Source organism: Phocoena sinus, chromosome 7, assembly GCF_008692025.1.
Source record: "Phocoena sinus isolate mPhoSin1 chromosome 7, mPhoSin1.pri, whole genome shotgun sequence".
NCBI lineage: Eukaryota > Metazoa > Chordata > Mammalia > Artiodactyla > Phocoenidae > Phocoena > Phocoena sinus.
In genome coordinates, this window is record NC_045769.1 from 100,838,748 (window position 1) to 100,852,040 (window position 13,293).

The 13,293-nt window shown below is 33.4% G+C and overlaps 1 protein-coding gene across 9 annotated transcripts in view; it reads left to right on the forward strand.

The window, feature by feature from the left end:
* The window catches only part of DPP10 (dipeptidyl peptidase like 10), a 1,311,492-nt gene that overhangs the window by 1,276,468 nt on the left and 21,731 nt on the right, over positions 1-13,293 (forward strand). For all 9 annotated transcript variants that reach the window (XM_032638357.1, XM_032638358.1, XM_032638361.1 and 6 more), the window contains 2 exons: positions 6,681-6,875; positions 7,572-7,626. In XM_032638357.1, coding sequence (XP_032494248.1) covers positions 6,681-6,875; positions 7,572-7,626 — 250 coding nt within the window. The remainder of the gene's footprint in view (positions 1-6,680; positions 6,876-7,571; positions 7,627-13,293) is intronic.

Sequence of the window (13,293 nt, forward strand, 5' to 3'; positions counted from 1 at the left end):
CAAGTGTCAAAGCCACTGGGCCTGGGCTCAACTCATTTTGGTTTTACCAGCGTATCATCTATACCCTTTTCACAATAACACTCTCACGTCTCTATAAGGTTCAGGTCATTAATACAGGCAATATTTTCTAAAAATTTTAACATGGGAAAGATCTATAAATGCAAGTATATGAACACAGGTGATGGAGGATAACACAACTTGAGAATTTGTTTGATAATCCTAACTTTCTATGTATTATCAGGTAGACCACGGGGTCTGGTTAGAGGCATAAATAAACTTGTCCGTATCAAACGCTTCCCTAGTTGTAACTCCGTGGAAATTAATTCAGCCAAAAATTATATGTAAACAAACCAGGGATCAGAAATTTGCAGATTGTATTATATTATAATATTCCTAATGGAAGAAATGGGGATGTGAACAAGAAACTGTTCTCTGACAGAAAAAAAAGAATGTTATTTCTTATATGATGTAGTATATATATGAAAAAACTCATTCCAGCAATCTGAATGTAGGACAATCCTTCCATGAGGGGGAAGTCTATGGATAATAAAATGAGAAATAGAAGGAATTGGCCAAGAAGCCCTTGACCAATGTATGTATCTGCATGTATTGATATATATTGCTTGAAACAGGATAGATTTCATTAGCTTTTAGATGTACTTATGTTATAACTAAGTCATCGCTGAATATAAATTTTTATAAATTTCAGGTTAAGACAAGACAAGTATTGTTTCACTCTACTCATGTCAAACTCATGTTCTATTGTGAAATGAGTTCTCTCCTAAAGAACAAAACCAAAAGCGCTGACAATTCATTTTCCTTAAGAATGTACTGTGATGCAGCTCTCTGCAGCATCAGTTTCTTTTCCCTTATCTGGCCTTTCATTCTGTCTGTCACCCTTCTTTCCACACTCTTTTTTAGTTTACTATATCTAAAATAAAATTGCAACACAGCTCTCCCTGAGTCTAGCTCTTATCTAGCACTTATGCAGCTGAAGTTGGTCTATTTTAAGCCTAAAAAGAGCAAAGAACCAAGATGACAAGCAATTTTCTCTGTCCCCTCCTTCCACAATCCAGTAGACACAGATACCCAGCTGTTGTATAGCAGTTTTGAAATTCTGCCGTGTAGGAAAAAAAAACATTCTGCCATGCAATAGATCACTCATGGAAAGTTCTCTCACTGGTAAATATTTTCCTTGTTTATCTAGCCAAAGTTTTCATGGTAAGGAAAAGGCTTTTTAAAATGTACTCTATGTGATCTTAACTATTTACAACACATTATTCTATAATGAAAACAATAAATGAAGATAAAAAGAGCATATAATTGCCAGAGTAACTCAGCATATTGATAACAAAGTCAAAACCTATCTCTTCTGAACGTAAATCCAGCTCTTTTCATGAATTTAAATAGCATTTTGTGAACCTGACCAAACGTACTCCGAACAAATCTCTTCACTTTAATTCAGTTTTTGGCATAGGTGATGTTTTGTTATGTCATAAAGAAGTGGCTTGTTTTGTCATTTTAAAGGTCTATTGAATTTTGTGTGTTTTGCTCAGCCTTTTTTCTTTATTTCATTATTTGCTTATATCATGTTCTTTTCATCCACGCAGAGACATTGAGTGTTCAAGGTATTAAAACAGATGTGAACTCTACCCTCAAAGACCTTAACTTCTAAGAAAAGTTTAGTCTTAAGTTGATTTTGCTGCCTGTGTTAGGAAGTGGACACATTTCGTATTGCTGTGACCTTTTCACTGCTTAAAACACATGGAATTTTTCTTTTCATACAACTTTCAACAAAATTGTGTATCCCTATTCTCAACCTTGAAACACTGTTCTTTATATGTCCCCAGAGATTTCTGAGACAGAGAGAGTAAAGCAAAACCATATCAAAAAAAGGATGCAGCAGACACTCAGAGGAAAACAAAGAGGAGGCACATGAATGGGAGCTCACCAATTCTGCATGGCCAATACATACACGAGTTGTGATACCCATTTATTATATGATGGATGATTTGGTTTACAGTACCTTCCTTGTGGTCATCCCTACAGCCATATATCGTTTCCTACTTCATCAAATAAGTAATATTTTCTTGCCTTTATTTGTTGAAAAAAATTTCTGGTGAACACTTTGTGAAAAATCTCCCCCTTGCTTCTGCAAGTCTCTGGCTTGTTCCTTATACAGGCAGTGCTTACCATCATAATCCATGTTCTGTTATAATTGATATTGAAATAGATATGCCTGTATTCTGCACCAAGAAAGAAAGAACAACACACCCAACTAGACAGAGAAATGTGTTAAAATTATTGCTGATAATAGATTATAACATTTTGTGTTCTAACATTGAAAACAGGTGAAGCAGAGCAAATGAATGAAATTGTATATTTTTCCTGGGTATTGCGAGCATGAGTAAGGAATTGAGTTTTTGCTTTGAAAAATCTACAATCACTTATTAATCATAAGTTTGAAAAATGTGCCTTATTTTAAACTATATTTTTTCTTTTCTTTTTTTATTGAAGTATAATTGATTTACAGTATTGTGTTAGTTTCAGGTATACAGCATAGAGACTCAAGTTTTTTTGCCGATTATGTATCATTATAAGTTATTTTAAGATATTGGGTATAATTCCTGTGCTATACAGTAATTCCAGGTTGCTCATCTATTTTATGTATGGTAGTTTCTATCTGTCAATCCCATACTTCTAATTTGTCCCTCCCTCTCTCTCCCCTTTAGTAATCATAAGTTTGTTTTCTATGTCTGTGAGTCTATTTCTGTTTCATATATAGATTTATTTGTATTTTTTTTTAGATTCCAAATATAAGTGATATCACATAGGGTTTGTCTTTGTCTAACTTACTTCGCTAAGCATAATAGTTTCTAGGTCCATCCACGTTGCTGCAAATGGCAATATTTCACTCTTTTGTATGGCTCAGTAATATTGCATCCTATATACAAACCACACCTTCTTAAGCCAATCAACTGCTGATGGGCACTTGGGTGGCTTCCATGCCTTGGCTATTATAAATAGTGCTGCTATGAAAATTGGGGTGCATGTATCTTTTGGAATTATGGTTTTCTTTGGATATATGCCCAGGAGTGGGATTGGTGGATGATATGGTAGTTCTATTTTTAGTTTTTTAAGGGACCTGTATACTATTTTCCATAGTGGCTGCACCAATTTACAGTGTACAAGGGTTCTCCTTTCTTCACACCCTCTCCAGCATTTATTGTTTGTAGATTTTTTGATGACGGCCATTCTGATTCGTGTGTGGTGATACCTCATTGTGGTTTTGATTTGAATTTCTCTAATAATTAGTGGTGTTGAGCATCTTTTCATGTGGCCTGTTAGCCATCTGTCTGTCTTCTTTGGAAAAAATGTCTAGTTAGGTCTTTTGCCCATTTTTTGATTGGGCTGTTGTGGTTTGGTTTTTTGAGCTGTTTGTATATTTTGGATATTAACCCCTTGTCGGTCGCATTGTTTGCAAATATTTTCTCTCACTCAGTAGGTTGTCTTTTCATTTTGTTAAAGGTTTCCTTTGTTGTGGAGAAGCTTTTAAGCTTGATTAAGTCCCATTTGTTTATTTTTGCTTTTATTTCTTTTGCCTTGAGAGACTGATCTAAGAAAATATTGGTATGGTTTATGTCAAAGCGTGTTTCGCTTATGTTCTCTTCTAGGAGTTTTATGGTGTCATGTCTTACATTTAGATCTTTAAACAATTTCAGGTTTACTTTTGTATATGGTATGAGGGAATATTCTAAATTTCATTGTTTTACATGTAGCTGTCCAGCTTTCCCAACACCACATGTCGAAAAGACTGTCCTTTCTCAACTGTATATTCTTGCCTACTTTGTTGAAGATGAATCGACTATAGGTGCATGGGTTTATTTCTAGGTTCCCTTGCCTTAGTAACTAACAAGACTCTGATAATTGCTCCAAAGGATCTGTTGATTGCACTTTTTAATTTTCTTATGAACCTTTGACCATCTAGAAAATGGAAGTCCCCTTGGTATAACAGCTCCTACTGCATGGTATAATATCTTGATCCATAGATATTTCTCAATTTAATTACTGGCCAAAATCTTTTATATAGTTTTCCATTTTGAACTATAAGGAAATATGCTCAGTATAAGTAAAAGTGACTTCAAACAAAAGAGTAATAGTAACAGTTTCTATTGTTCAGTAAATCTAATAATAATCTTATATTGCTTACTATATTTCACAAGGTATTTTCAAATACATTATGCCATTTAATGCTTACAAAACACTTTGAGGAAAACAAGACAGTATTTTACCATTATTAAAGATAAGGAAACTGAGCCTTAGTGTTTTAGTATCTTCCCTATCTATGTTCAGAGTGAAATTGGGACTTAAACTGTCATATTTTTACTCAGCTTAAATGTTGAAGTTAATGCTGTATCTTGTCCTCTGTGAATCATATTCTGTTTTCTAATATTTGCAATAAATCCCCAAGCTTCAAAATACAGGATTTATTAAGCTTTTTAAGGTCCTTCCATTTGAAACTTCACTTGAGTCTACTTTCCCTGAAACTGTCTAGTTCAACAAGCATTCTCTAGGTTCTCCATGCACCAGAAAGTGTGCCACGCATGGTGATTCATGCTATTTCTCAAATGGTACACAAGTTACATCAGTATCATCTGGGAATGTGGAAAAAATAGCAATTTCAGACATTCTGAACTAGGCAATTGGAATTCTAGGCAAAAGCACATGGAAATGTGTAGTAACAATTCCTAATAATCTGATCAAGAGGTAAATGTGCAAAAACTAAAATAAATTAAAAATTAAATTAAAAAAAGAGATAAAGGTGGCAAACACTGTGGAAGGACAAAACAGTTCTATATTTGGAATCACAGGATCACCATTAAATGTGTGATTTAGGAAGGAATGGAGTAGATCATTATTAAAACCCTTCTGTGGCACAATTTCTTTATTTACAGTGTAGGAATAATAATACATTGGAATGCAATAAGCCATGCAATAAGCCATGCGACAGACAACTTCCTCCCCAGAAAGGTTAAATAACTTTTGTTGGTGTATAGTAAATAAGATAAAGGATCTTCAGTGCTTAGATCATAGAAGGCCTTTGTATCAGTTTATTAGGGCTGACATAGCAAAATAACACAGACTAGGTATTTTAAACAGCAGAAATTTATTTTCTCACAGTTCTAGAGGCTCAACATCCAAGAGCTAGATGTCAGCAGGCTTTATTTCTTCTGAGACCTCTCCTTGGCTTGCAGATCGTTGCCCTCTTGCTGCCTCTTCCCATGTTCTTTTCTCTGTGCACGCACACCCCTAGGGTCTCTCTGTTGTCCTAATTTCCTCTTGCAAGAACACAGGTTGGATTGGATTAAGGTTCACTCTAATAGCCTCATTTCAACTTAATCACTACTCTAAAGGCACTATCTCCAAATATAGTCAGATTCTGAGATAGTGGATGTTGGAGATTCAACGTACGGATTTTGAGAGACACAATTCGTTCCATAACAGCATTCAGTAAATTTTAGTTGTCTGACATTTTGCCCTATTCCCTACCTCCTTCTTTACCCAACTCATTGGTCCCACACAACCTCTGTATCTGCTCAGTTCTATTTGCTGCCCAGAAGTTATTTATTTCCTTTAGTAAATCTGTTAACCTAAAACTTGTTAATGGTGATTAGTTTGTGTATTGGTATATTTTAATGCTTCAAAGCAACACATTTACATAAACTTGAAGGCAAGTTTGGTGTCTTCACAGGACAGTGAGTAGGGTGAAGATTTCTAGTATGCAGCCCAACTATAAATGGAGATCTTTTCAGAGAGTTTTGTTACTCTTAAAATCTATCACGTGGACCACTGTGTTTTTGAACTGTACCTAGGTTTGGACCTAGATAATCTGTGTGATTTTATGAGAGTCTGCTTTTTTACCTGTTCTATATTCTGGAAAATAAATTATAAATACCATAGTAGTGTGACATTTTAAAATTGTATCACCTTTTCCCTCTGGACAGAATGTTCATGATTTATAATTTGTGTTTCCATCTTTACTTTTAGCTTTCAAATTTTTCAAACATATACGTGTCTGCTTCCTTTTCTTGCTGTCAAATTTAGTGATAAAAAAGAATTTTTCCTCACTGTTCGCTTAGATTCTTCTCAGTGAGAATTATTTCACAAAAAACAATTCAGGAAATATTAATGCAGTATTTCTTTTTGAACCTGATGTGCTTTAGGATCGTACATTTCTTGTTAAATTATTATTAAGCTTCCATGACTGATTCCTCTCTCTGTCAGACCCTTTGGCCCTTGTATACCATCTGCAAAACATTTCTAAAACACACTGTCTGTAAGAAATCCAATAAAGTAGGGCCTGTATGTCAACTTGATGATCATTCTTTAGAAATGCCTATGGAAAGTGTGTGCTTTTTTCTTTATTTTTCTCTTTTTAAAATGGGTTAAATAATTTCTCATAAACAGTTTTAAATTCTGTTTCATATTTTCATTTCATTCAAAGAGCTTTTCATTTGAAAATTTACAAAGGAAAATGACATTTATATTTTCAGGTTTAATATCAAGAATTAAGAGAAATTTTAATAGCCAACATGGGTCTTTTCCATAATTTTTAACCAATAAATTTCGACCACGTTGTCAGTTGTTCTTGTTTTGGTCAAATGTGTTGATATTTGCAGGGATGAAGAACCAGGAGGCCAGCTGGTTACAGATAAGTTCCATTTTGACTGGGATTCAGTACTTGTTGGCACGGGTAACGTCATCACAGCACGGTTTGATGGCAGAGGAAGTGGATTCCAGGGCCTGAAAATTTTGCAGGAGATTCATCGAAGGTTAGGCTCAGTGGAAATAAAGGACCAAATAGCAGCAGTGAAGTAAGTGAATGTACATTTTCTTATCGTTTTTCCTGTAATGAGAAACTAGATATGTGATATAGAATACTTAGCATTAGTAAATGCTAAGAGATTTATATTTTAATGATTAAACAATTTTCTAAGTTAATCATAAAGACTATTTTTTCAAGTATCTTTCACTCTCAGTGACATAATAAAAGAATTATCATACTTCCCCCTCTGGAATTAGAATCCACTTTGGACTTATGAAAATGGGAGAGACCTTAATTAAACTACTATATTATTTATTTACAATAATCCACAGTGTCTATTATTGTCCCAGTTAATTACAGTTCTTGAACTTTCACAGATACCTTTCCCACACTGGCATGAAAAAGTGACCTGAGAAACTAGTAGGTTCTTTAAAACAGTATACAGACATTAGCTAGGATGTTGTTAAAATACAGATGTTGATTCAGTAGGCTGGTAATGGGCCCAAGACTCTGCATTTGTAACAAGCTAACAGGTGTGATACCCAAACTACTGCACCACCACTCTGAGTAGCAAGATTTTGGTATACAGGACCCTTCTACATGAATAGAGCTGCAACCACTAAAGCAGTCTCGTTTGACCTATGTTTTGTTCTGTTTTGTTTTTTTTCTTGTTGCTAAGAATGGATTTCTATGGTTCATTTAACTCAAGAAGACATAGCTATAATTTTTTCTTTTTTCGTTTCAGATTTTTACTGAAACAGCCATACATTGACTCCAGAAGATTAAGCATTTTTGGAAAGGTAAATAGTAGAAATATGTGTGTGTACATTATGTGTTTGTATATGTACTTGCATAACTACTTTCCTCATTTTACTATAATTTCTCTGTATTATCCTTTAAAATATAATATTGTAATTAATATTATATAAATTCAGTTATTTATTAATCCGGCAACTGTTTACTAAGTATCTTTAATTGATGCATGGTGTTAGAAATAGAGCAACAATAGGACAAAAAAAGGAATCATTTTCAGGAAGATTATCTTCTAAAGAGGAGAAGGAGAAAGTAAATGGATAAATGAAAAACATAGTTTCATCTGGTATTAAATCTTATAAGGAAAACAAACCAAGAAAAACTTGACGGATAAAAGATAATTACAGGAAGGGCCAATGTTATTAAATTGAGTGGTCAAGTAAGGCCCCTCTGATTTAAGTGATATTTAGGCTGATACCTAAATAACAAGAAGGAGTCAGTCATGCAACTCTATTGAGGGAGCAATTTCTCCGAAGAAGGAACAAGCACCACAGCCTTGTGGAAGACAACATGGCTTAGAAACTAAAAGGTGACTGGAATGCATAATTATGTCTTCTGTGCTTACTGCATGATATTTACTTCCTTTAAAAAATTTTTTATTAAAGTATAGTTGATTTACAATGTGGTATTAGTTTCTGGTGTACAGCAAAGTGATTCAGTTTTATATATATATATATATATATTCTTTTCCATATTCTTTTCCATTATGGTTATTTAGAAGATATTGAGTATCGTTCCCTGAGGATATTTTCTTCTTATAGCAATAATTTTTATGTCAAGTTCAATATCATCTTCACAGTAAGAAATTAGACCCCATATAGATATTTATTGAGCACGTAGTTTATACATATCACTGGGCTAGACATTATAAAGATACTAAGATGACAGGAAAGAGATTTTGTACTATTTTAGTTTAGAGACAAAGCAAATTCTTGGCCCTCATTGATTTAAACAAAATACGTTCTACTATTCATAATGAACCCAAAGACTCATGACAGCAAGTAACTGGTAGTTTTACTGGGGCACAAACTTTAGTGGTGTACACTGACAAGTAGGTCCATGAAAATCTACTTAACACATAGTAAAATATAAAACAACAAGCATCACTACCATTCTCCCCCCACTTCAATCTGCAGTGCATCATGTTTTTGCTATATTTAATTCTTGGTGTCAGTAATATTTAAGAGTTCAATAAAAATATTTTGTGAATAATGCTCCTCTCACATAAGAACAAACAAATAAATAAATAAAAGCCCACCACTAGCAGTAAAGATATTAGTGAAAAAATGAAAATATCTAAGAAAGTGATCATTCCAAAGAAATGAAAACACTATAGATGCATCAACAAGTGCATATAGTAAAGTCTTATCAGATGCTGCAGCATGGATGAAACTTGAAGACATGTGCTTGGTGAAGTGAGCCAGTTACAGAGGGACAAATACTGTTTTATTCAACTTACATAAAATATCTAGAGTAGTCAAGTTCACGGTGGTTGCCAAGGCTGGAGGGAGGAAAAAGGAAAGTTGTTTTTTAATGGGGGTAGCATTTCAGATTAATGTGAATACACTTGACATGACTGAGCACTTAAAAGTGGTTAAGATGGTAAATTTTACATTATGTGTTTCTTACCACAGCAAAAGATGCATATCATAGAGAACATTTTACCCTTTAGTGGTCCTCGTATACGTAATAATTTACAAAGGACTTAGAGCTTCTGTATTTCAGGGCTCTACTTGTATACACATAAATGAGTATAAAAGACTAAATGAGCTATACAAACATTTATGAATATGGAAGTTTAGCAAAGATTCGGAAAGTTGTAAAATGCATTATGAAGACAGTGAAACATGAACTGGATGTTGAGAATCATTCAGCAAGTAGAAGACAAGGAGAAGAGTTTCACGTAAATGCACAGTGTCAGTGAGGAGAGCCTGTCTGGAGAACGTGAAATAAAGTAATTGACTAAAATTAAGGCTCGCATAAGGAGGTGACAGTTGACAGCACTGAGAGGAAGCCTGGGCACAGATCTCAGTGAGTCCTCCATATAAACTACAAAATTTAGATGTTCGTCTGGAAACATGGGGAAATAAAACTGGAGCCTTCAGATTTAGAATTTCAAAAATCTTATGTTTATCATTGTATTAGGGGCTGTAGCATTGTATTAGGGGACTGCTGAGTCTCAGCCAATTTACTCTGGCAATCTAAATATAGGATAAACTGACATAAGCAAACAAAAACATAACTAGATATATTTTAAATGGAAAAATATTCCATTTCGATTTAAAAAAATATGCATATCTTTGACTAAGTTATAACTCAGAAGGTGGCTTTCTTAGCATATAAAGGAATGTTGTTAGCTTTAAGACTCCGTAGGTCTTGTGATTTTTTTTTTAATGTACTTGTTTTATTTCAGTATCAAATTGTGTTAAACTCATAAAATTTGCTGAGGAATTATGTTCTTTTTCTAATTGTTGGGAAAAGCTTGCTTAGAATTGGAGTTAGATTGTAAAGTATCTGGGGTTATTACTTTCTTTGTTAGAAAAAATTTAATTAATGTTTAAATGTATTTAATCAATACAGGACTATTACGATTTTTCCATTTCTTCTGGAGTCAGTTTTAGCACTTTTTGTTTTTCTTCCAGTTTTATTGAGATAAAATTGACATACAGCACTGTATAAGTTCAAGATGTACAGTGTAATGATTTGACTTACATACATCATGAAATGATTATCAGAATAAGTTCAGTGAACAGCCATTATCTCATATAGATATAACATTAAAGAAATAGAAAAAAATTGTTTTCCTTGTGTTGAGGACTCAAGATTTACTGTTTTAACAATGTTCACATATAACATACAGCAGTATTAATTATATTTATTATGTTGTACATTACACCCCTAGTACTTATTTATCCTATAACTAGAAGTTTCTACCTTTTGACTGCCTTCATCCAGTTCCTCCACTCCCCACCTTTATGGCACTACATTAGTTCCTGTTACACAGCATAGTGATTTGATATTTCTATACATTTCAAAATGATCACCAAGCTAAGTCTAGTTACGATATGTCATCATACAAAGATAATGCGTAATTTCTGACTATATTCCCCACACTGTACATTTTATACCTGTGACTCATTTATTTTGTAACTGGATGTTTGTATCTCTTAATTTGTGTTTTGTACTTTTAAAAGTATTCTTTCCATTTCATATATTATTCAAGAACATTCTCAAAGTGTAACATATCCTCTTATTACATGTTTAATCCTTTTACTAGTGGTGGCAGTGTCCCATTTGGACTCCCGGGTTGGCTTATTAGTGCCCCTTTGGCTCTTGCTGAAGCACCTCTTCTGCTCTGGGCTGCCTGCACTCACTCTTGCACTTGCTCTTGTCCCCCCTGTCTTCTCCCTTTCATCTCTCCCTCCTTTTCCATGAACCATATTTTGGGCTTAATTTTTCTTCTCCATTTATCTTTGTTTTCTATTTCACTAACATCTACTCCTCGTGTTATTACGTTTTCTTCTATCTTTTATCCCATATTGTTTTTAAATTACTAGGTTGAATGTCTAGCTTATTAGTATTTAGATTCTTCCTTTCAAATATAAGCCTTTGAGTTATGAAATCCCTTTGCAGTACTCCCTTAGGTACTTCCCACTGGTACTAATGTAGTACTTTTAAATTTTAATGTATGTATTTCTCAATTTCCAGGGTAAGTATGCCCTCTGAATTGTTTTTATTATTTTTATTCCAATATTTTTATAGAAGTTTTGGTAACTTTCTATAATTGACTTTGGTTATAACTGAATTGTAATCATAGAATTGACTAGAATAAGAGAAATCCTTTGAAACCTCAGTTGATTCATGACTTAGGAGAGGAATGATTTATAAAACTTTCACCTCTGCTTAAAAGATTTAGTGTTACATATATGCCCGTTTAATCAAACTTGCCCATCATGATGTTCAAATCATAAACTTACTTTATGATTTATTTTGTCTCTAATTTCCAAGAAAGCTGTATTAAAATGTCACATTTTAATGGTGAATTATTCAGTTTCTCCTTAGTAGGCTAATTTAGTCTTTATATTTTAAGACTATTTTTATTCATTCCCTCCAAGTTCAGATTATTATATCTTCTCAGAGAACTGAATCTTTTATTGTTTTTCACCAATCCAGTTCATTTCTATTAATTTTTTGTTTTATGGATTTAAAAAAAAAATTAAAATTACAACACCAGCATTCTTTTGACTAGTACACATTGTTTTTGCTTTTCTATCTTATCATTTTCAAACTTCATCCTCACAATTTAGGTATTTGCAGATTGCATTTATTTATATAAATTGTGATTACCGATACATTTAAATGTTATAGTTTTCATCATTTCTGCCTACTGTCTTATTTGTTCTATTTTTTTCCTTTCTTCCATTCACCTTGATTAAGTTTTTTTTCTTTTTTCTCTTTTTTTCCTTTTTCTGAATATATTTTTGGTTTTGTTGTCTGCTTTTGCAAGGAATTGCCAAACATTTTCCAAAGGAGTCATATCATTTTATTTTACCAACTGCTGTATATGAGAGTTCCAGGTGCTCTACATCCTTACCAAGAGAGTATCATAAGTCTTTTTAATTTAGAAGTTCTCTGATGATTAATAATATTGATCATTTTTTCATGTGTTTATTGACATATATATATATTTTTAACACAACTGATTTATTGACCATTTATGTTGTGCAACAGACACGTTTTAAGGTTTACTAAATCAGAGGGAGTATATTATAGCCACAAATTTGTCCCTCCCTTTTTTCAACTTTTAAGTTGAGATACAATTGACATACTAAAAATCATCATTACACAATAATAGTGTATCTAGAAATGAGATAGTAGAAGTTCTTTCATCTTGTTCTTTTTCAGAATTCTTTTGTCTCATCTAGGTATTGTATTTCTTTAAAAATTTTAGAATCATCGTTTGTAATTTTACAAAATAGACCATAGGGATTTTCATGGGAATTGTATTGAATCTGTAGATCACCTAGGGAGAACTGACATCTAAGAAATATTGACACTTTCATATTTTTTAAGATATTTTTCTTTGATGTTTTTTACTTTCTCCAATATGTGTACAGTTATGAATTTTTTTTATTAATCATATTTGGGTTTTGATGGATTCTCTGTGCTTTGTCTTCCATCAGTTCCATCAAAATTGGAATTTTACATATGGAATTCTTTAAAGCTTATGTTGCATTTGTATTTTTGTATTTGTTTTTCTTTTAATTACACTTATATGGTAAATTTGGTCTGCAAACACCAGTGTGGACTTATGGCTCAAATTTTTAGTTAAGGTTAATTTTTTTTCACTGATTCAGTACAAGTTCATAAGAATTAAAAACAAAATCATTTTCATCAATCCTTTTGTGCAGCATAATTATCTCTTGTCATCTTTAGACAACCGTTTAGGGGTCTAGCTTTGTGCAGTCTCCCTTTAGATCAGGGGTCCTGAGCCCCTGGGCCATGGACAGGTACCAGTCCGTGGCCTGTTAGGAACTGGGCTGCACAGCAGGAGGTGAATGGCGGGCAAGTGAGCGAAGCTTCATCTGTATTTACAGTCACTCCCCATTGCTCACATTGCCACCTGAGCTCCGCCTCCTGTCGGATCAGCAGTG